Source organism: Rhinolophus sinicus, chromosome 2, assembly GCF_057876585.1.
Source record: "Rhinolophus sinicus isolate RSI-liver-muscle chromosome 2, RSI-T2T, whole genome shotgun sequence".
Taxonomy (NCBI): Eukaryota; Metazoa; Chordata; class Mammalia; order Chiroptera; family Rhinolophidae; genus Rhinolophus; species Rhinolophus sinicus.
Window position 1 is genome coordinate 141,505,209 of NC_142502.1, and position 24,566 is coordinate 141,529,774.

At 42.1% G+C, this 24,566-nt stretch overlaps 1 protein-coding gene across 3 annotated transcripts in view; it reads right to left on the bottom strand.

The window, feature by feature from the left end:
* ARHGAP25 (Rho GTPase activating protein 25) overlaps window positions 1–24,566 on the bottom strand; it is an 85,461-nt gene that overhangs the window by 39,024 nt on the left and 21,871 nt on the right. For all 3 annotated transcript variants that reach the window (XM_019718366.3, XM_088796114.1, XM_074332093.2), the window contains exons 2-3: window positions 8,347–8,546; window positions 446–533 (exon numbers count right to left, since the gene is read on the bottom strand). In XM_019718366.3, the coding sequence (XP_019573925.3) occupies window positions 446–533; window positions 8,347–8,546 (288 nt within the window). The remainder of the gene's footprint in view (window positions 1–445; window positions 534–8,346; window positions 8,547–24,566) is intronic.

Below are 24,566 nucleotides of genomic sequence, written 5' to 3' on the forward strand. Positions count from 1 at the left end.
TGGAGCTGTTGTTTCTTATTAGGTCACGTTGAACCATAGGAGACGTGACTGTTGACAGTTTTCCACCTACCAAATGGCAATTTCATGTGGTTCAATTTACATTTTAACAGTTAATGTTAAATGTCCCACTCACCTAGGCTGAACTCCGTTTAGCAGCAAAGATAGTGTACTTTTCAGACTGGTATCCCAGGGCCTAGTGGGAATATGTGACTCCAAGTCCGCGCTCATTATGTGCTTACAGAACTGAACCAAACCAGCACCCACTGAGCTCACGTGTTGGTTATTGAGCTAGTATAGGTTTATTAACTCTATACAGAGCTACTGTGTATTCTTACTAGGCTGGTTGGTTAGTTGTCGACAGACTCACTGAATATAGCTTTGACTTCTAGGATCCAGAAGGAAAATGGGAATGTCATACACATCTGTCCCACCTTTTGTCGCCTACCTGGAATGACTTCAAAGACAAACTTCCCCGCTTCTTCTGGGTTTATGGCGATCTCTTTGATTGTACTTCCTGGTAGATACATACAACCCTGAAATATCAAAAGTCAGCAATTTTATCTCCTATGAACTAACATTAAGTTGGAGGACAGATAGGATGATGATGGGATTGGGGAGTGGAATAGGTAGAGAAGAGCATGGAAAGTTAGCTTTGAATGGGACCCTCTGCTATTCAGGCCTCAGTCAAATTAAGTGGTAGCCACGTGAGAGCAAACTGGGGGCCCAGAGAGAAAAGGGCAAGGTCCTGACAGGAGAACGAGCTGAGACGGCACCCTCACCAACACTTGCTTCATCCTATTTTTCCAAGATCCCAACTTCCTGGTGAAACCAGACACCTGATCTCTGTGAAGGCAATGCTGAGCCTGAGTGGAGCATACTACCTGCCGGGCTCCCAGAGGGGCCATTGAGGACTGAACCACAGCTAGCATTCTAGGGGATGGGGTCTTCCCCTTTGCTAAGTGCCTTAAATATATTATTCATTTAGCCCTCCCAGCAATCCTCCAAGCAAGGTATCATCCTGACCATTTACAAGTGAGGAAACTGGGCATCGGAAAGGTTGTATAATTTGCCCAGTGTCACAGAGGTAGTACCATGTTTCCCCGAAAATAAGACCTGGCCGGACAATCAGCTCTAATGCGTCTTTTGGAGCAAAAGTTAATATAAGACCCGGTCTTATAATATATAATATAATAACATAATATATAATATAAAATATATAATATAATATAATATAATATAATAATATAATATAATATAATATAATATAATATAATATAATATAATATAATATAATATAATATAATATAATATAATATAATATAATATAATATAATATAATGATACCAGGTCTTACATTAATTTTTGCTCCAAAGGTGCATTAGAGCTGATTGTCCAGCTAAGTCTTATTTTCAGGGAACCATGGTAAGTCGCTAATTGCTAATTCATCTCAGAAGTAAGTTCAATGCCTGTGCTCTTCACCATCATAGTCGTCTTGTCATAGTAGGGACCCTTCAGCTTAACGTCCCCTGGAAGTGGGGAGGAGGATCATAGATCCCTAGGGGAGGGGAGCGACAGTGCAGTAGGGTATGTGACCTCTTCTACCTGATTATGTTATTAGAAAAAATAAGTTACTTCCACGATGGGTAGGTTTGATGCTTTACCATTTACTGTGCACTGTCATATGCAGGATCTCTTTAGATCCTCACAACAGCTTCATAGCAATAGCATGGCAAGATTTGCCACTTCTACTTTGCAGATGAGGAAACCAACACGGTGAAAGGCTAAGTGACTGCACGAAGGGACAGAGTTAATTTGTACTAGAGTTTGTTACTCGTCGTTTACATCTCAGTGGTTACTGGAGGTAGCATGTCTGATTGTGAGCTGTAGAGAATAGACGTGTGTGTCTTTATTCTAGAACCAAGTACGAATGAAGGAGATTGGCAACAAAGAAGCTACAAAAGCAAGAGTTTTAAGGAACTCTCAGATCAGCTCAGGAGCTTCAAAGAATAAATGGATCTTGAGGGTCTAGAAATAAAAATGTCTAAGGCTGAAGGAGAAAGAGAACAGAAGAAAAAGAAGGAGGGAAAGGGGAAGAGTAGAAGGGAGGTGAGGAAAGATAGAGGGAAAGAAGGAGGAGAGGGAAGGGGAAGGAGAAGAAAAAGGAAAAAAAAGTCTATAAAAGGGAATTCTGCATTTTTTTTACATGTCTCTAATTTTATTACTTAGAACTAGCCTCCACCCACCCACATCTTTAAATATCTATGGCCTCAGAAAAAAATGACCCTGAGGTTGTGCTGTTGGGCTACTTTGCATGAGTTATGGCACCAAAATAAAAGGTCATGTTATTTTTAGATAGAAGGGAACACTGCCTGGTAGGAAGGAAAAGAAAGTGCGATTTCAGGGGTACCTGCCTCTCCTAAGTACCTCTCCAAACTAATACTTAACACCCCAAATCATTTCATTTAAAAATAGTAAAAAGAAAATACAAAATATATAAATACCATTTAGTGAGATGTTACTAGGTGCCAGGCTCTGTGCAAAATGCCCTGAACATACTATCACATTTAATTTTCACAAGAGCTCTATGAGGGATGGGCTGATATTTTCCCCCATTGGAGAGACGAGGAAGTAAGGCTCAGAGAGGTTAACTAGCTGATCCAAGATCACAAAGCTTGTTAATAGGAAAGCTATGATTCAAACCTTGGTCAGTGGGATTCCAGAATTACAAGTAAGGCTTTACTTACAAATCCCCTTTACTTGCTGGAAGAAGTCATGATCAGAATTAAACGTAATCACACTAAGGCATAAATGACAAATTGGTATCTATTTCCTCATATTGAGCAAGAGAGTCTTGAACATCATAAATGAATAGAGGAGAGAGGAAGAGTAGGAAATAGCAAAAGAGACATTAGTGAGGGTGAGGGCAGCAGGAACTGTCCCAGACAAGGAAGGGCCTAAGTTGCCCATGGGCACTTCCATGTACTTGGCAAGTTGATTAGGGTAGACCTTGTGCAAAGATGGAAGGAGGGCAAGATTTATGCTGGAGGCCACAATTCCTACAGCAATGACAGGGAGAGCAATGGGATGCTGGTATGCCAGAACCCACTTATACTGGCTCAGGAGAGCTGTTACATTTTCAGGAATTCTGTGAGCCAGTTGTTAAACAGAGCCATTTTAAAAAGTAAAATTATAATAACTTACAATGAAATATTCTATACTAAAAATAAAGGAAATAATATGCAGAATTCATCACTTCCAAATTACATACTATATTTGCCTATGATTTCTGTTCATGTGGTTATTTACATCTAATCCATCTGTGTGGTCAAAATACTACATAACATTGTGCTACTGCGTATCTCTTCTCAACCCCGTGTTCAGTGATGTCATGTTGGTCGCTTGAATCAGCTTCGGTGGGAGTATTTACACCACAGAACTTGACAAATGCTGCATCCAAATTAACTTCCCCACCAGAGAGACATTTGTTAAACATTTACCAGCATACCACCCATAGACAACTGCCTGGGTAACTTCACAGAAAGCAGGAGATGAGACAATGGGACAATTAAGCCAGGATTATCTAAAACCGTCATTGTTCAAGCAGAGACTTCCAGGCAATTTGCTAAGATTCTGTTTTAAACAACTTCCCTTACAAAGAACCTTTTGCAATGACTTATATAAAGCTAGGTCATAGAGTTACAGAGCATATGTGGTGAGAGCTAGACAGACTTTTCTGAGAACTCAGAGAATAAAATTGCACAGACTTCTCGAACCCTTCTATCGAACCCCAAGATTCATGAAAGCGCAGATACAGGAGTCCATCATTAGGGTTCTATAATTTAGGTAATCATTCTCCTTAGGTTCAATGTTTCTCACTATACATAGCACTGAATATATCATATTATTTCTTTTAGATAGTTTCTTAAAACTAGAATGATTGGGTTTATGGGTGTGAACTTTCTTTGGCTCTTGGAAATCTGGCCAAATTGCTTTCTAGAAAAGTTGCACCAATTTACACACACATCATCAGTACATTTGAGGGCCTTTTTTCATCTGACTGCTCTAATATTTTTGAGGTGTCTTCTGTTTTTTGAGTTTTTTAGGTACTGTGTGTGTGTGTGTGTGTGTGTGTGTGTGTGTTCTTTTTAAATGTACAATGAATTTATATTGTAGAAAAATTAGAAAGTAGACAAAAAAGAGGAAAATTAAAACTTATGTGTAACTCCAGTACTCAGAGATAACCACAGTTAATACCTCTGTACATTTCTTTCCAAGCCTTTTCCCAAAAATATAGTCACAATTTTTTTCCTTCAAGAACAGGATTAGAATACATATCGTATTCTGTTGTAAACTGCTTTTTTCCCCAAACAATTATATTATGAATATCTTTCAATTTCAAAAAGTATTAATTTAGGGCATCAAATGACTGAGTTATATTCTGTTGTATAGATACATACAAGTTCTCTGATATAACTTAGCCCCTGCTACTGGGCATTGTTTTCATATCATTATTATAAACAACACTGTGGTGAAAACCTGCACAGGTAAATTTAATTATCTATGCCAGTGTTAATCATCCACTTAGGTTAAAATCCTAGAACTAGAAATTCAGGGTCAAAGGGTTTGCGTTTTTAAAAGGCATCTTACCCTCCAGAAGGGTGGTATAGATTTTCATTTCTACCAGCTGCTCATGAAAATTCCTGTTCACTAGTCCTTACCAACATTGAAATTTCTAGAAAATCTTTCCCAATTTGATAAGGGGACAACAGTATCTCATTAGCTTACATTGCATGTCTCTAATTATTACTGAGGTTAAACTTTTTATATATGCTTTTTGGTCACAGCATTTTTGAGAAAATTGCCCATTTGTGTCATTTTTCTATTAAGCTATTTCTTGTAGATTTGAAAGAATCTATAAACAATAGTGTATATAAAAAATTTTTCCTGTTTATTATTTGCTTTTCACTTTATTTTGTTGGTTTTTAAGGTATAGACATTTTTATTTATACAAATTAGTCTTTTTCTTGTGCTGTTTTTGTTGCTGTGTTCAAAAAATCACCTGTCTTCCAAAGATTATGGGGATAACTGCATTTTTTTCTAGGATTGTTATAAACTCATTTTTTACATTTAAATTTTTAATCTATCCAGAATCATGAATGGTGTAAAACATAGTGTAGAAATATACCTTTACTTTTCCCCCCAGATTTAGCTCATGTCTGTAACTTTCATTTCATTTCTAGATATTTGCAATGTCTGTGACTCCCAAAATAATATTAAACAATAATAATAAAATTATTTTATTTTGAATTGATTTTTCTTTATCTTAATAAAATAATTATGGATATGTGAAGTCTACAAGGATGTCCTCTTAATTCTTGTTTGTAATAACAATATACAAACATCAGCCCTACTTCTCAACTAATTTCCAGTACGAAATTAGTTACATAAATTATACAATGTCTATACCATAGATTATTTTGCCACCATTAGGAATTACATTGTAGCATATTTAATAATAAGGGACAATATTCATGACATATTGTTAATTTTCTAAATTAAAGAATATTATTCTGTCAATTTTGCACTTAGAACAGATGAGTTTATAAATGTTTATGTTTAGAGAAAACTGGAAGAAATGAGAATTTGGTTTTCTATTTCTTGCTGATGGGATATTTTTGTTTTCTACTTCGTGCTTTTCTGCATCTTCCAAATTTCCTACCATGCACATACATATAGCTTTTGTAATTAAAAAAAATACATATCCATGTTAAGTAAAATATTCTTTTTAAGAAATTAATTTTTTCCTAAAAGTTTTTTTTTTTAAACAACTTTTTATATCTGAAATGAGTATCGGATCTTATCAAATGCTTTATTCAGCCATCAATGTAGGGGTTGTGTGGTTGTTCTCATTTGACTTATTGATCTCGACCTATTGATCTGATGTATTATATTAATAGATTTCCTACAAAATAAACCATACTTGTCATCCTGGAAGCAGCTTTACCTAATTATCCCAGGCTAATGTAATCCTGAGAGGACTTTGGGTTGCCTTCTCCAGAAGTACGGGAGAGAAGCTAGGACCTTCAATAATTTATTTAACCCTTTTACTTCAGTTTATGCTTTTGCAAAACAGTTTTTTACACTTGCTTCATATCATTTGATCCTGTGACAAATGAAGGCCAGGTATGATTGTCTCATTTTACAAAAAAAGAAAGAGGGATCCAGAAAAATTGAATAATTATATGGCCAGACAGTAGTAGAGCCAGGAAAAGAACATGAGCTTGGAGATACTGTACCGTTCACCCTCTCACCCTCTACACTTGTGGGAGTAAACAGCACCAAGCTGTCCTTTCTGCTAATTCAGGAAGGCCCACACATTGTTGCCATCTCCCTCACTCTCTGCAGGTGGGAAGACTTTTTGCATCCGCTAGTAATGCACCAGTCACTACTAGCACCAGTCACCATCATGTTCGCCCGTAATTGCTTGGCCATGATAGTGTCTGGCTGGTTCACAAAGTGAAGGAAGTCTGGTTACCATGCACAGGACACTGAGCAAGAACCCCATCTGTGGTGGGGGTCTCTGGCCCTTCTGCAACCTTTGCAGTGACGGACACTCACAGCTCTAAGTAGAGGGCCTGGTTAACCAGATGCTGCTGACACATCACGGATCCTCAAGTCTGCCTTTAAGAGAACTGGTCTCTTCCAAAATGACTATCTCCTTTCTTTATATACCCTGCCATGCACCCCCAATATCCTCAACCTTCTTGGGGCTTTTTTTCTGACCCCAGAAGGTTCTAGAGTCTGTCTTCCCTAATAAGTTCCTTCTGGCCAAGCCCACTCTTCTACCTCCAAAGACATGAGGTGTAGATAGTATGACTAGATGTCCTGAGACATAGAGTTTATACCTGGGGCCCCAGGGAAATTGTTAACAGTCTCCATTGCACTCTCGTGTTCCAAGATGGCTGTGAGGAATCACTGACGCAGGGAAAAAAGACTTAGGCCCAAGGTTTAAGGTCAAAGCCCTCTCTAGTCCCGTCCACTACATCGGGAAATCCTGTCTGCTGTCCTCTAAAGTATATGAGGAACCTGTTCATTTTCCTGCAGCATACAACTCCCACTGAGATTCTCAACATCATAACCTCTCACCTAGGTTACCCTCCTACCTCCTCCCTCCAGTCCTGCGTCTATTTTTGAATACAGGAGCCAGAGACATCTTTTTACAACATAAGTTAAATAATGTTCCCTTTCTCCTGGGAATGTCCCCATCACCCTCAGAGTAAACACTCAAGTCACTTCAGTGGCCTGCAATGCCCTTTGCTATCTGTTCTCCAACCTTCCACAACCACCCCCAGTTCTTGGACCTCATCCTCCCCTCTGATTATCTCATTCCTTAGCTCTGCTTCTCCTACACTGGCATCCTTGCTGTTCCTCATGGACATCAGACATGCTCCACCTCAGGGCCTTTGCACTGGCTATGCCTTCTGCCTAAAGTGTTCTTTCCCTAGAGATCTGCTTGATTACTTGTTTTTCCTCCTTACTCTTTGCTCAAATGTTACCCTCTTCATCAAATCATTCTGACGACTCTTTTAAAAATTGTAACAACTTCCCCAAACACTTGACCCCCCCCTTAACCCATTCTATTTTTACTTATAGAACATGTCATTTTCTAACAAACCACTTAACTTTCCTTATATATTCTGTTTATTCTCTGCCTTTCCACCCATCTTCTAAGTTCTACATGCCAGGGATTTTTATCTGTTTTACTCACTGGGTTATTTCAAGTACCCAGAACAGTGTCTGGCATATAGTAGATGCTCAATAAATATTGATTAAACACATACATGGAAGCCCCAAATCATTTTTCCTATAACCAAATCCACTCTCTCTCTGTGCCTTTACACTCAGTGTCACCCTCAAGGTCATGTCGCTAGCCTTGACTTAAAGCTGCATTTAGGAAGCTCCACAACGTTCGTCTCGGGGCTTCCTGAAGGAGGATCACACTGTCATCTTTGCAATTCAGGTTATATATCTAGAAAACAGTGAAAAGGAGAGAGCGACCTCTTCTCAAATGGGTGTGAGTGTAGTACTAGTAAGAAGGCCCCTGTGAGTTTGTATGCCATCTAGCTGGGCTCCACAGCCACCTCCTGCATGCCTGGAGAGAGAGAGAGAGAGGGAGAGAGAGAGAGAGGGAGGGAGGGAGGGAGGGAGGGAGGGAGACAGAGACAGAGAGAGACAGAGAGAGAGAAACAGAGAGACAGAGAGAGAGAGAGAGAGAGAGAGAGAGAGAGAGAGAGAGAGAGAGAGAGAGAGAGAACTAGTATTGGGGACAGAGGGCCCAGCTAGTACCTGTGGCTTCATGTCTTCTTCGTCCTTGTAGTAGTAGAGCTGCTGTGCCCTCAGCACAAAGTACCTCTGCTGCCAGTTTTTCACAATGGACCTCTGCTTCTTCAGCCAGCCCATCTTGATAGGCCTTTCCAGTGGGTTGGGGGTGGACGACTGGTGAAAGGCCGCCATCTGCTCGCCGGTCATAACGCTCCTTGACCGCGCTATGGAGAGGAACAGACAGGCAGATTGACTGCGGGATATGAAGCAGTGTGCAAAGAGTGGGCGGAGAGGTGCGAGAGGAACCCCCGAAGGGGCTGAGCAGCGGGTGGGGCCCCAGCCAAGTCCGGCTCACAGGTCCAGATCCGTATCAGAGAAAGTCCCCCATGACCCAGCGAGAGGCCTGCTCCGGATGAGGCCGAACCGAGACCGAGACCCAGACGGAGGCAAGAGCCAGCAGCCCAGGGCGCAGGCAGTCCGGCCGCTGGGGTCGGCCCCCTCATTCTGCAAAATGAAAGATTGGCTGGAGCCTTCTGAAGAGGAAGTGGCCACAGCATCTGACAAAAGGTGCTTCCTTTTTCCTGCGTGGGAGTCAGTATCTGACAAAAGAGAGGAGAAAATAATGCCTCGCTCTGAGGGTTCAGGGTGCGTCCGACGCAGCTGCGGAGGCACAGGAAGCTGCCGGGCATTCTTCACGCGAGGAGGAGCTGATGTGTTCGCCATGACCTCACTGTCAAATAGAGTCCTTCCCTCACAGACCCCCGCCACCCCGGCCCCTGTCCCCGCAGCCAGCATGCAGGAAGCTGACTCCTCCTGAATTTTCCTGCAGAGTGTCATTGAGGGCCGTTCTGTGCCCCGCCTGCTAAGAGTGTTTACAGCCATTTACACTGGACCAAGGGCCTTCCTGTGGCCGCTTTCCTATATCGTTTCAGTCAGGTTGTCCCTCTCATGTGGCTCATAGCACACAAGCATTTGAAAGGAAAAGAAATCGGCCAGAACGCAGAAGCAGAATTTTAATCCAGACCCCTCGACTCACTGCATTGTGTAGTTGGCTTTTGTTTTTACACAAGAGTTCGTCCCGCCATTGGACCAGGGCCAGGTGTCCAGAGCTTGTCTCCGTGGTCACTCACATCCAGGACCACTCTCTTCACATTTGCCAGTACTGTGTCTGCATTCCTCTCCTTGCTGGAGGAAGTCTCCATTTTATTATCCCTTTATTCAGCTTTTGACGCTCCCCAGAACATTCACTGCTTAGTTGAACTAAGCCACCTCCACTCTCTCCCATTGCATCCCACCTGGTTATAGATAGTTTCTTCCTTTCCTGGCACTTTGACCCTGAGTCCTTTATGCGATTTCTCTAAGCCTCAGTTTCCTCGATTGTTAAACTAGGATAATATTAGTCCCTACTCTATGGAATTGTTGTGTAAATAAAACAAGCTAACATATACAAACCACTTAGCACAGTCCCTGGTCTAAGGTAAGCAAATGGATCTCACAAATTTTATCAACAGATGACTTACTACTGCGAGCATGGAGATTCCATCTTTATTTCAAAATGTTGCTCCATCATTAAGCTTTTTCTCTTCCTTCATTCCTATCTTTAATGTATTGAATTGATTACTTTTCCCATTGCTTTTGATTCTTATTTTTCTATATCCTTCTAGGCGTGTGGTTTTCAAACTTTGTTTATGTTCATGGCATACGTTCCAACATCAGAATTTTATATGGCATTACAGTCTTTCTTCCACTGACTCTAACTACCCGAGGTGCCGAAAAAAATGTATACAAGTGGACACTTTGGTCAACGTTGCTCAAGCAGTAGTTTGCCATAATCAAAAGTGTCTGGATGCTGATGGTAACCACTTTGAGCACCTCTTGTAATTGCAGAAGTCAAATGTGACTTGTATTCATCTTTTGTTATTATACATTATTACAATTTTAATAGTTTTTTTTTCTTTCTTAAAATGTGCATCCTTTTTTTTTTTTTTGGCATCCTCTGTATATCCAGAGTTATCACCCTACTTGTGTGTGTCACCCTCCAACACTGTATTAATGTCTGAAGAGGACTCTGCCCTAACTGCACTCCCTTATGTGTCTGTTCCTGTCACGTACACTCATTCCCAGGTGCCAGCTTGCGGTCACCCCTTACCTCCCACCAGGGACTGGAGAGGTCATATTATGTTGTACACCTGGGGGCAAGACATACTTGATCCAATCTCCTGTTAGACAGACGTCATCATAAGAGTACATACACTCAGCTGTAGTAACAAGTAACTTCACATTTTGACTACAGTTTGGCAGTATGCTTGTTAAGGGCTTGCTATACATCCGTGTGTCCTGGCACCCAGGTAAAATTGTCTTATCTCTTGCTCCTTAGTTAACTGCAATCTTCAAGACCTCCTATCTATAACTCACAGGACAGTGGGGCTGGTCACTTACTCTAAGACTGTGAAGAAGATCTAAAGGAATGTTAACAGGGTTTTGGCAGGAATACAACGGGCGGAGGGAATTTGAAGACCTGTATAAAGCTCTGTGTCTCTCTAGGTCAGAGAATGTAACTTGCAAAGACTTGTATCCTATAAAGAGGGCAAGTTGTAGGCAGAGATGAAAAGAATGGTTCACACACACAATCTCCGGAGAAAATGAAAGAGTCAGGAAGCCTGGCAGATGCAGGGGGACTCTCCCCATCTGAGTAGCCTTTGTGTCACCCAGTCCAGTGTGACTTTTGTGACCATGCAGCAGAAGTAGTATCAGACGTGGGAAGGAGGACTCCCCTCCTAGCAAGGACATAGGAGGAGTCTTCACTCAGCCTCAGGAGAAGAGGGAAATAGGCAGGTGCCACCTGGTGGTTATAGGGACTCAGGCCTCATGAGCTAGCCCCCCACTTCCCCAGACCCCCAGAAATAGTGAGAACCACTGTAGGAGATCGGAGAAACTGAAGGTGTCCAACAGCTTTGAAGAAGTGGGATGCAGGGAACAGGAGCCAAAAAGATGCTATAGATTAAAGAGCATTACCTCAGCACAGTTGCTGGATACTATTCTATGGTTCGTTCTAGGAAATGTTTTATGTTCTGTTGGGGAAAAAAGCAAGAACACAAAAACCAAAACCTCCCCCTGGAAGTATCTGTGCATCACAGAATGGCCTGACAAAGGCAGGGGTAGGTCTGGGGATCCAATGTTTTCTGACCTGGCCAAGAGGGGTTTAGATGCCCCTCTCGCACATAGGCAGCCACCTTGTCTGTCTGCATATGGCCACGGCCTTCACTCACTGTGTTTTATATTCTGGAAATGATACTGTTAACCCATATATCCACCTAGTGTTTCTCGCGTGCCTGTTATCATCACCAGCGTAGGCACTATGACGATGGCCACTGGGTCATGTGTTATAAGTTAGCATGTGGATGACTCAGTACAAACCTCCGTACTGCTGAAAAATTAGACCCAAACATGGAAGCGATGACAGCTGGGGCTCTGATGAGCCTGTGACTGACTAAGCAGGCGAACTCTGTGTCCCATGTCAGAGCCAGCTCCCACCTTGTCCCTCAGCATTGTCCATCATGAGGTAACACAGATATCACTGAAGAAAGCCTGGTGGGCCTTGAGTTTCACTTGGTTTTGACTAACTTTCCTTGTTAGTTCCTTTGAATGACCTCTCTTCTTTGTGGGTGTGACTTGTTCCCGGATAAAGTAAACAAAGAAATCTGTTACTATTAATGGAGTTATTTCTCATAATGAAAATAGTAACCTTGATGAGCTTCGCTTGTGAGCTAATCATTGCCCACTGAGTACATACTCCCAGCCTTTCAGGAAGGATTTCAGGCTGTGAGCGGGAGAGGGGGCTGCAGGCAGACCAGGGAGGCAAGATGGGAAGTTGGGAAGTTGGAAGGCAGTTTCTTAGCATTTACAGAACACTCTGAGGAAGGAGGAAATGTGGGTCTCATGAAATCAGAAACCCACCCTTTACTCTACTAGAGAGAGAAAGAATAGCCCCTAGCATTGTGGTGTCTAATACAGTAGCCACTTGCTGTGAGTGGCTATGTACATGAATATGAATTAAAATAAGTTAAATTTAGTTCCTTAGTCACACTAGCCACATTTCAAGTGCTCAGGAGCCCCAAGTGGCTCCTGGCTAGACTATTGGACAATACGGATAGAGAACACATCCATCATCACAGAAAGTTCTATTGTTCAGCACTTCCTGGAATCTGAGTGCTATCATTATTAAGCATGGGACAAAATAGGCCATAAAGGTGGGGAAACATTTCATCAAATAGAGAAATCAAGTTGAAGGACCCAGAGAAAAAGTGGCTTCAAGTGGAAGAGTGAGAAGTTCAATTTTGTCTGAGAGGTAATAGGGAGCTACTTCATGTACCTTAGCAAGGGAGGCCCATGACAAAATACAGACAAGTTATATAACTGTACTGCATATGCTGATTTTAGTCTGCGGTTGAGTAAGGGCTCCAGAAATGGAAGAAGTGCACATTCCCAGGGATGCTGTTTCCACAGTAAAAGTTAGCTCTTTTTTTGCCCCAAGTTGGAGCAAGAGAAACTTAAAGAAGGAAGTATAAACAGGTCAGCTTGGGAAGCGTTATCACTTCCTTTCTTCATTTTCCCATCTTCTGACCACAACCCCCCAAAATAATCACAAAATCTTCTAGGGTCTGTCTACTTGTGAGATATTTCTGCTCTCAACTTTGCCTTAGTTTAGATTACATTTTAGATGGCTCTGAATGTTTGGGTGAGGTAGGAATAGTTCATTCAAACCTTGGGGAACCACTGAAGGTATTTTCTCAGTATGTTGATATGAGCATTAGTCTGGGAACCATGTTTAAATGAACTTGAAAAGGGAGTAGAATTTATATGGCTTTAACCCGGAAACCCTCTCGCGAGCTACAGACCCATCTAGTCAACCGCCTGCATGTACCTCACTGGTAATCTCAAGGTCACCATGTGACAAATCAAACTTACCTCCCACCTCCTCATCTCCCATCATTCCCCTGCTTTGCACCAACAAACATACCCAAGTCTCCTTTATCTCCTCTGGTCTCTATGATGTGTTGTGAATGACCTTTTCCCAGCCAACCAACCAAATCAAAAAGTTGCCCCATTCCTGCGGTCATCACAATCCACAACTCTGTGTCTCTCTGATCTAGCCTTCCTCTCTACACCCACCTGGTTTTGGGCACCCTTCTATCCTCTCCTTGGATTTATACAGTAGGTCCCTGACCTATCTCCCTCCTACCAGACTCACCTTCAGTCCATTAGTGACATTGTTTATGGACACAAATCTGATTTTACTCTCCTGCCTAAAAGCCTCGGATGACCCTCCAACACCTTCATCCTGAAAGACGAAGGTGACGTCCTACCATGGGGTTCAGAGTCCTTTGTGGTTTTCCTACTGCCTTTCCTGCTCTTTCTCCATACCCATCTGGCACTTTATCTTTGACAATATACTATTCCCTCTGATGGAATATTCTCCCGACCCATCCCCACCCACTCCCAATTCAACCTCTTGGAAAACTTGTTCAACCTTCAAGACTTATTTCAGGCCACACCTCCCATGAGAACCTTTCTCAGCCCAGCTAGACTCAGTCACTTCTTGGGCTTTGTTTCTCCTTAACTGGGGACAAATGCCCAAATGCCCATCAAAGCTCTTATCTTTCTACCTGGTCCTTTTTCTTACTCTGTAACCCTCTCCATAGCGCTCTAAGACGGGGGCTGTGCCTTAATGCTTTGGCCTTGTTCATCCTTGTATCCCCAGCGCATAACACAGCACCTGTCAAAGAGCAGGTGGGGTGAAGTAGCAGACGGCACGGGCTTCATGCAGCCATGGGTGAGTCATGTTCTGTCTGAGGGTCAATTTCCTCCTCTGTGAAACTGTGATAATAATATGTACCTTGTGGGGTGGCCAGCCTATAAGGATTAATAATGAAAAGTGCAGAGGCCCCAGCCAATGTCTGCCTCTTAGAACATAGCCATTAAATGGAGACAATTATTATTTGCATTGTTATCATACTATGGACTTGATTTTATGTTAAACAAGACAAGAAAGAAGAAATGAAAGAGGGAAGTGATGAAAGGAGGAAAAGGGAGAAAGAAAAGGAAAAAAGGAAGATTGGCTGGACGTTGTACGACATTCCAGGTGCAAATCCAGAGCCTGAATTAGGACGGTGGCAGTGGGAAAGGGACGAATAGGAGAGGCAGTTGGGATGCAGACCACCAGACCTCAGCCACCGGCTGCACGAGGAGCAGTGGGAGGCAAGGACGTCCACAAGGTTTGGGGTTGGAGGGGCGCAGGGAAGGCAGCCTTCTCCATCCTCTCATTCGATGCACACTGGCTGAGCGTTTAGACTTGGTCCTGGCCCTTCAAACCCTTTTTATAGCTCCAGCACCTTATAAACTGCAGCCATACAATAAAAGCTTGAAGATGTTTATTCCTGAGGCCACTGTGCCTTCAGCTCACCTTGGGAGTCAAACATCTCTTTCTAAGAGAGAAAACTGAGATCAGAAACTTGAACACTTCTTTTAAAAGGACCTCTTGCTTTTGAGTGGTGCTTTACATCCTACGTGACATGACCTCTTGCAGAACATGGAGGGTGTGTAAGTAGGCAGTGTACAAGGGTCTTGGCAGAAAGGGTGAGTAGGGCTGAAACTCAGCTGGTGCTCCTCTCATCAAGATGTTACTCTGGTGTGTGGCTCCATCCATCCACTCAGAGACAGAGGAGCCTATTTTTCCACCCAAAGGCACCATCTGCTCCCCAAGGACGGCTTCTGTCCCAAGAGTGTGAATGGGCAAGAATTGACCCTGGGTCTTTGCTGGGCACAGTATGACAGCCTGTCTCCTTTCATTCCCCTTTGAGGCAGCAGTCCCCTGCTCCAACCCCAAACTCTTGGGGATAATGGATTTTCTTGCTGCACTTTCTTTCTTCCATACTTAGACCTAGTGCAAGCTCTCTTTAAAGTCCCAAGGAAAATAGTAATCTTTTCTGTCTTGTATCTATCTCCATAGCCTCAAGTCAAAAATGCTTCCCCTTCGTGCTAATGTTTTCTGTGCCCATCCTTTTCTTTGGTTTCTGAACATCTATTGTGCTACTTTTCAGATCTGAGATGTTCATGTCACTCAAATGTCCTGGCTTCCCCTTGCACCTCTTCCCCCGCCCCAACTTCTTAATCCACAGGCTTTACCTGACAATACCAGAACTCTGGGGAAGTCTAAAACTCTCGGTACACCCTCCCATTTCATCATGCCCAGTACGTGACTCCCTACCTGTTCAAACCCACCTTGTTCTCTGACTTGCTTCCCTGCCTCCGGGGTCAACGAGCTATTGGGAGCAGGGTTGTGTCGGTTGATCGTATATCCCAGAACCCAACACAGTTCCTGGTGCACGGTAAACACTCAGCCAGTGTGCATCGAATGAGGATGGAGCCCCTCCAACCCCAAACCTTGTGGAAGTCCTTGTTCATTTCAGTATCCTAAGGACCCTCCAGTGTCTGGCTCAGAAAAGTTAATTGGAAGGAATGAAGAGAGGAAGGAACTGTGTGTGTGTGTGTGTGTGTGTGTGTGTGTGTGTGTGAGAGAGAGAGAGAGAGAGAGAGAGAGAGAGAGAGAGAGAGAGAGAGAGAGAACACATGCGCATTATATGGAAAGAAAATCATGTTCAAATAATAGATTCATAAAATGGGTTCTCTTTAACAAAGAAAGTTGTCTTTCTTAACCCTTTTAATTAATGAATCAAAAAATTTATTGGACATTTCTGATCTGCAGGGCATGGTGTTAGGTAATGGGCAGGGTTTCACAAATAGAGGAAACCCTTTTAGTAAACTCAGGACCTGTGGGATTTCAAATATTTACTGTGTACTCTGGCACACAAAAATGCATTCCACCACCCTCTGTTGCCGATGGCTGCCTCAGTCGCAGCCCTATTTCATGATGGGTCTGAGTCCTGTCATGTTCTCCTTGTTTAAAAACGGGGGATTAGTAATCAATCATGAACCACAAAGTATTAAGGGGAGATTAGCATCTAGTTGAGACTTTCTTTCTGGTAAAATCAGACAGGGAAGAGAATACCACTGATGAAGAATGGGGAATGAAAGCTCAACCATCTGAAAGTGGGATTTTTACAGATTTTCTTCACCAGTCTAACCATACCTCCTACAGGAGCATCTGGCCAGTTGAATATTTGTTGAGTGAATAAAATAAATGTTTTCAATGAAATGTAAGGCACTATCAGGATTTTATATTTGCAACAAATATTGACCAGTTTACCTATTTGTGGGATTTCTAGATATGTTTACTTTTGCCCACTTTAGCAGAGTGGCCAGTAGAAGACATGATTCCTGATATAATTATCGTTCATAATGGTACACGTCAATGTATTTACACATCAGAGTATTTACCAAGTGTCAACCACAGTGAAATACTTTACAAGTTTAGTTTCACTTAACGCCCAGGTTAAGTCTTTGTGGTAAGCACCCTAATTGCCATCCTCGTTTACAGATGACAAAATGAAGCTCAGAGAAGATAAATGATGGGTCCCAGCTACATGGCTAGAGATCTGACTTCAAAGCCCAGTATCCATACCTAAGCCATACAGCCCTCAGAGAAGCAAGCATCCTCGCGGCAAAGAGAGGCATCTACATTGAGAATCAATGTGTAATAACTCACAGGGTTAGACAGTGAAGGAGAGACGGTGCCACTCTTCCTCTGGAAAGGGAACAGAGCCAATATTCCTAATCTATCGCGTGAGACACCTGCCGCCGCCTCCACCCATGCTGCCTTAATTTATGCATAAACAACTTTGTGCTGCTTTTTTCTATTCAATGTATGCTCTGCAAGGCTCAGCTAGGCCTTGGAAAAACAAGTGACAAAGCAATGGCACTGAAACCTCAAGCCCATCACGGAGGTTGTGCTGACACCCAACGGAAAATGAACATACTAGGTGGTCCTGCCATGTCTTACTAACTCTCTGCCTAAGGTCATGTGAAGAGACCTAAGGATGCTGACCAAAGCCCGATGTGGCCATGGCGTGGGAGGGAGGAACGTAGAACTAACCTGAGGCTAAGGCCCAGGGCTCAGGTCACACGGCAGCTGGCAGCTGGCACCCCACCACAGCTGAGAAGGGAGCTGCTGGGGAACTGCGTGAAACAGTAGGCCTGTCATCACACCCTGCACACGTACACACACACATTGTCCCTCACACACACCACATACATGCAAATCCTTGGTCTGTCCAGTTATCACGCTGTGGGAAGATGGCCCTCATTGATGAAAATTAGGTGTGGTGTTTTTGTTTTTTTAACTTCAGAACTTCCAACCTTTCTTTCTTTATCCCTTTTTTTGCTTCTCCAAGGCAAGCTGCCCTCCATTTTAAAGCACCCATCATTCAGGGTGGTGGGGAACTTTTAGAGTCTTTCTACCTTCGAAACCTGGTATTTAGGCTTTAGGTTAAATTTATCCTGTGATCGTTGTCCTGGATTTTGTTTTTATTTCTAAGTTTCATTTTTTACTTTGGGAAAAACTTATCCCCTGCCAAGGGCAACAGGCTGTAAGACTAAGGACAGCCAAGGGGCTGGTTCTGTGCACCCGGAAGTAAATCACACAGGCTTTCCCCGGGACACTCGCCCATGAGATAAATTTACTAACCTAATTCAAAGAAATAGCTGAGAGTTGTTCCCTGACTGCCTGCCTCCAAATGCAGGAATTACGCTGGTTTCATTTTCCCATATTCTGTAACTTGTGGAATGTCTTACATTGTTTGACCAGTGCGTATTTCAACCTAAAAGAGCAAATTCTGCTTTGGGAAAGACATGGCTATGTCTTTTGCAGGAAAAGGTAAAAATGTGGTCTCAGTAACAACATGAAGGAGAGAGAGAGAGAGAGAGACAAAGAAAGAGAGAGAAGGTGAGGGGGTGGAGACAGGGAGGAAGGAAGGGAGAGAGAAAACTGGCTTTCTGTTTCTTCTTAGGCTTGCAGGGTCTTCTGCACTCTGGCACATTCTTGGACCTAGGGTGCCTCTGGGGTGCAGGTTGGGAGCTTTCATGTTTCTTAGGAATTTCCAGTGCAGTCGCTCCTTGTGGGTGTGTGTCTCTCTTGGTTGCAACACTTCACTGGCCCCCTCTGCCTATCTTTGCATAACAGGAAGCCAAGCATAATAACAAGAAACTTACAGAATTGTGAATGCTTCCTCCTGAACACTGCCGGGGGCAGCCTCTTCCTCAGCACAAGGTGAAATGGAGATTTGGCAACTGGGCCGGAAAATGCACCCTGGGTGGCCAGCGTGGTTGTTGAACGGTGCATCAAAGCTAACTGCTTCCCAAACACTAGTGTTAAGGAAGGACTTGGCGTCACACAGGACTCTGGTGTGCTGAAGCCTTAGGAGGAATACTGACCCTTCCGTTGCCAAAGCTAGTCATTTGTTCTAGTGAAGAGGTTTTGCTTAGTCACTAGCAATCGTAAATAAATAGTGCCCTGGAATCCTTGAAATATTTGTATTCTATAAGCCCGAATGAATTCTGTGGCCCCAGCGTTTCACAGCAATGAGCCAGCCAGGGCAATGCTCAGGAACTGGCACCGATAACCAAGCACTGGGCCTTGATGAGGTTACAAGTCATTGCCCACCCTACAGGTGTCACTCCAGGCTGTCCCTAGGGCTGTCACTGGTTTTCAGAGATAATGATCTTTAATCTTACAATGCTGCTAAGAGTGTGAGCAATGAACAATTCTTGCAGTGCATGGGCTTAACACACAAATCATAATGTTTCTCTTATTGCACAACCCAATAAAAAGATTCTATTAAATACTGAGGCAATTAGATTATGGATAGAGGATAGATGATACCAATAAATTATTAATTTTATTAGGTGTGATCAGGCAATGTGGTTAAAAACAAAATGTCCCTATTTTTCAAGATGCATGCTTAAGCATGAGGAACAAAATTACATAGTGTCTCGGATTTGCCTTAAAATATCTCAGCAAAGAAAAGGACAAAGGAAAAAGCAAAGCAAATGTGACAAAATCTTGATAATTGCTAAATTTCAATAATAGACATATATGGGGGGTCCTTATACTTATTCTCTATGCTGGTGTTTGAAATGTGTGAGTCATAAAAACTCTTTTTCAACATTCTATTAGGCTTTTAAAAATAGATTCTTTTAGGGGCTTTTTTTTTTTTTTCACACATCAGCTATCGCCCTGAACTTCAACTTGCTCATTTTCCCAGGCCTGCATTTCCAGACCTGTTAGTTATTCCTCTGAGCACAGCAGAATGATACTATGCAGATGCTATACCACACACGTACACATTCCTTCCAGGACAGATCCTGCCCCTCCATTTCCCCGGCACTGTCATTTTATCAGTTAATGAACGGGAAGAGCGGAGAGACTCCTCAGGCGTCCAGTCATGGATAGTATTTCCTGTAAAGTCAACTTTTATTCAAAGAGTTGTTGATGGTGATGGTGTGTGTGTGAGTGTGTGAGTGTGTGTGTGTGTGTGTGTGTGTGTGTGTGTGTGTGTGTGTATAATTCCTCAGGGTAGGGAAAGGAGGAGTGGACAGCCCCACCTTGAAAAACAGCTGCTGCAAGGAAGGCCGAGAGGCTCTGTCTTCCATGACATTTCCCTTTGACTGGGCATAATGTCTGAGGACATTTCCAAGGCCTAGCACTGGAAAGAAGGGAGTGACTGATTATCAGTGTTTGCAATGACAGAAGTTAGAGGAAGTGACAGTCCAGAGGTTACCACCACTGCATGGTAGACCACCAGCACTTGGTAGACCACCAGCTCCCCTGGCCCCGTGGCAGAGAGGCAGGATGGTACAGTGAAAGGTGTATCTGATTGGGCACCAACAGATTCAGGTTCAAGTTAGATCAGACACAAACCAGCTGCGGGATTCTCTTGGCCTTTCTGAGCCTTCATTTCCTCATTTGTAAAATAAAAGGATGTAAATAAAGCATCTTGAAGGCATTTCCAACTCTATTTTTTTTTTTTTTGATTGACCTATAAAACATCTTTTAGCCAACTACTTTGTGTGGTAATCCTATTTTAGTTGCAACGTGTCTAACTTAATTTGCCAACTCAGGCAGGACTCCAGTTCTATACAAAAAACAAATGCCTTTAGAGATGCATTCATTTAATATTAAGAAAAAATGGACTTTAAAAAAATAATAATAATAAAAAAAGAAAAGAAAAAAAAAAAAGAAAAAATGGACTGGCGAAAGACATAATCTGGCTGATTTTAATCAAACAAGATGATTTGACACACTCCTAGATAGAATGCTTATGAATTTTAACATTAGCCCAAAGAAGATCCCCTGAGAGGTCCCAGTAATAACACGGGGTAAGAGGTACAAAGACAAAAGCGACTGTAATTATTATTCAAACATTGATGGCTCAATAGGCTACGTGGCTGATTTATTCTGGAGTAATACTTTAGCTCCCAAATATTACAGAGCCATCATCTTCTGGATATATCCCTCCAACTCTAAATCAGACTATATATCAAAAACTGCAAACACATCCATGCCCTTTCATCCAAGGAAGTCTTCTAGTAATTTAAAGAGATAATAATGTATTTAATTAAGTTTATTTATAAGGGTACTCACTGTTACATTTATTGTGTAAAAAGTATAAACAACAAAATGTCCAACAACATGGAATTGGTTGAATGAAGGATGTTATGCCAGAAACTAAAATAATATGTATCCTTAGAGATGATGTTTTATTAGATTATAATGGCATGGGAACACATTGAATTTATGTATTTAGATTAAAACTTGCTTATTTCAAAATAGTATATACAGGGTGACTTCATTTTGTTAAAAAAAGTACACGTACATATTGTTACAGAAGAAGCACAATACATACCGTGGTGTAGCAAAGAAAAACATAATGGCAAGATTCACCCCAGACTGGTCATTTTCCAGAAAGGTAGGATTATGGATAATTTTTACATCTTTATTTGCTGTCATTTTGTATAAAGAAAACAAAAGTTATTTGTAAAAGCTCTACGTCAGTTTTCTGTTCAATCACCTATATGGCTGAGTCTCCCAATCTAAAAATTTTAAGACTTCAAGTGAGTCAAGAAAGAAGAAATCACTGAGGAGACTCTGTCCCAATCTTAGGAAGAATTTATAGAATCTAAACCAAAGCGAATTCCAAACGTTTTGAAATAGAGCATTTCAGGAGCTACCTCTGTCATCTTGGGCAAATCATCCTCCTTTGCCTGATGGAATTGTGTGCCAGCAGGATACAATATATAAATGTGTTTTATGAAATAGAAAGTAGGAATAGATTTACTTATTATTAGTGTCATGAACAAAAATAAGTTCTCCAGCGCTTAGTTTCTACATATATAAAATGAGGTTGTTGAAGAAGATGCTTGCTAAGGTCTTTCTCAGCCCCTCCAAATTCTTCTGTTCTCTGTATATTAGCAGTTTCTACTAATATCATAATGTATGCAGAGTATACAATTAGCGAAAGGGAAGCAGATATGAGGGAATCTTTATTTGGGAAAGAAAATAAAAGAGCTCTCAGAGTAAGAAGGGGTCAGTATAGCTTGGAGCTGTCAGCCAAAACATCACAGAAACCACAGAACCTGAACATGTTCTTTGGGGCTAAAAAAGGGCAGGTGTTAGGGAAAGAAAAAGGACAGCATGGCTGCTGGAGGGAGCATGAGGGGGGGAGCCGTGCGGGTGCTCAGGGAGGAACAACCACCTGGAATTCCTGGCAGTTTGACCTCATGGTGTAACAGTCCCTTTTCCAAATTTCCATTGAAATGGCCAAATAATTAATTCAGTAATAATAATAATAATAATAATAATAATAATAAAGAAATGTGAAATGAAAGTAAAAGTAAAGAAGGATGCTATTTGTTGGGAGGAGGATTTCTGGAAGATGTACGATGGGCAGGGCTGGACTGAGAAAAGAGCTGACCAACTGATAATTCAGTGTATGTGAGGAACAGCTGCCCCAGAAAAGGTTGTGTCCCAAGAAGAATCTGCACCAGTTCCTAGAAAGGAACAGCAGCACTAGAGACGAGGAACAGATGGGTTGCCAACAGCCACTTCTGGAAGTTCTCACAGAACAGAGGCCTGGCTGGGCATGTGATTCCCAGCTTACCGCAAGTGCTGAAAGTCCAGCCAGAGAAAACATGGTGGCCCTGACGGTTCCTAAACGAGTCACCGTACCAGCGAAGGTAGGGGGCACTTTTCCAACTAACCTGGGGCTACCTCAAAATGAATGAAAAACTAAGAAACTCTTCATGAACAGAGGGGGAGATACTCCCCAAACTGAACGCTTTTTAAAAAGTTACACATAAGCTTACCATACCACCCAGCAATCCCACTTCTAGGAATCTACTCGTGAGAAGTGAAAACACGTCCACAAAATTTCTCATATGCAAATGTTCACACTAGCATTATTCATAATGGTCAAAATGGAAACAATCCTGAGTCCATCAACTGATGGATGGGTAAACACCACACGGTATAGCCGTGCAATGCAACACTACCCCGAAATAAAAGGGAATGAAGTACTGACACATGCTACAACACGATGAACCTCAAAAAATATCATGCTGAATGCAAAAGACAGTGTATTACTATTCGTTATATAAGAAACACCCAGAAACGGCAATGTTATAGAAACAGAAAGCAGTTCAGTGGTTGCCTGGGTCTGAGGATGAGAGCAGGGATTGACTGCAAATGGGCAGGAGGGAACTTTCTAGGACGATGAGTGTTTCAGAACTGCATTGTGCTGATTGGCGCCTGATGCTATAAATTTACTAAAGTCATTGAATTGTACACTACAGTAATTCTATGGTATATAAAGTGTACCTCAACAAAGCTATAAAAAAAAAATCGAGAACTATGTATGTTTAGTGGCCACATACACACAAAAGAAACTCACAATAGAAGCAGTGAGGAACTGAACAGACTGTATAGAAAAATGAGGAATAATTCCTATTTCCTTTTATAAGGACCATTTTAAATAGACCCTACACTGTACAAAGTTGGAGATTTGCCTCTGTTTCATCACTCATTTCTCCCAAGTATCTAGAATACTCCCAGAATGCAAGGATACTTTAATATTAGGAAAACTATTAAATGGTTTAGTACATCAATAGGTAAAAGAACTAAAAAGCCCTATGTTTTCAAAAGATTGTAAGAGTACATTTGATAAAGTTCAATATTGATTCATATTAGAAAATTAATTATCAAGAATAGAAGAATACTGGGCCGGCCCGGTGGCTCAGGTGGTTAGAGCTCCGTGCTCCTAACTCCGAAGGCTGCCAGTTCGATTCCCACATGGGCCAGTGGGCTCTCAACCACAAGGTTGCCAGTTCAATTCCTCGAGTCCCGCAAGGGATGGTGGGCTCTGCCCCCTGCAACTAAGATTGAACACGGCACCTTGAGCTGAGCTGCCTCCCAGATGGCTCAGTTGTTGGTTGGAGCACGGGCTCTCAACCACAGGGTTGTCAGTTCAATTCCTCGAGTCCCGCAAGGGATGGTGGGCAGCGCCCCCTGCAACTAAAATTGAACATGGCACCTTGAACTGAGCTACCGCTGAGCTCCCGGATGGCTCAGTTGGTTGGAGCGTGTCCTCTGAACCACAAGGTTGCCGGTTCAACTCCCGCAAGGGATGGTGGGCTGTGCCCCCTGCAACTAGCAACGGCAACTGGACCTGGAGCTGAGCTGCGCCCTCCACAACTAAGACTGAAAGGACAACAACTTGAAGCTGAACAGCACCCTCCACAACTAAGATTGAAAGGACAACAACTTGACTTAAATAAATAAATTAAAAAAAAAAAAAGTGTAATAAAAAAAAAAAAAGCCAAAGATACTTAAAAAAAAAAAAAAAAAAAAAAAAGAACTCAAAAAAAAAAAAAAAAAAAAAGAATAGAAGAATACTTTCTTAGGTGTTAAGAATGTCTGTCTCCAAGTGTGCTCCAGTGTTCATTGCATCTTTATTTACGGTGGCCAAGACATGGAAACAACCAAAATGTCCTTCGATAGATGAATGGATAAAGAGATTGTGGTGTATATACACAATGGAATACTATTTAGCGGTAAGAAAAGATGAAATAGGCCCATTTGTGACAACATGGATAGATCCTGAGATAATGCTAAGCAAAATAAGTCAGACAGAAAAAGGAGAGAACCATGTGATTTCACTGATATGTGGTATATAAACCAAAAACTAAAAAAAAAAACAAGACAAACAAATGAGAAACAAAAACTCATAGACACA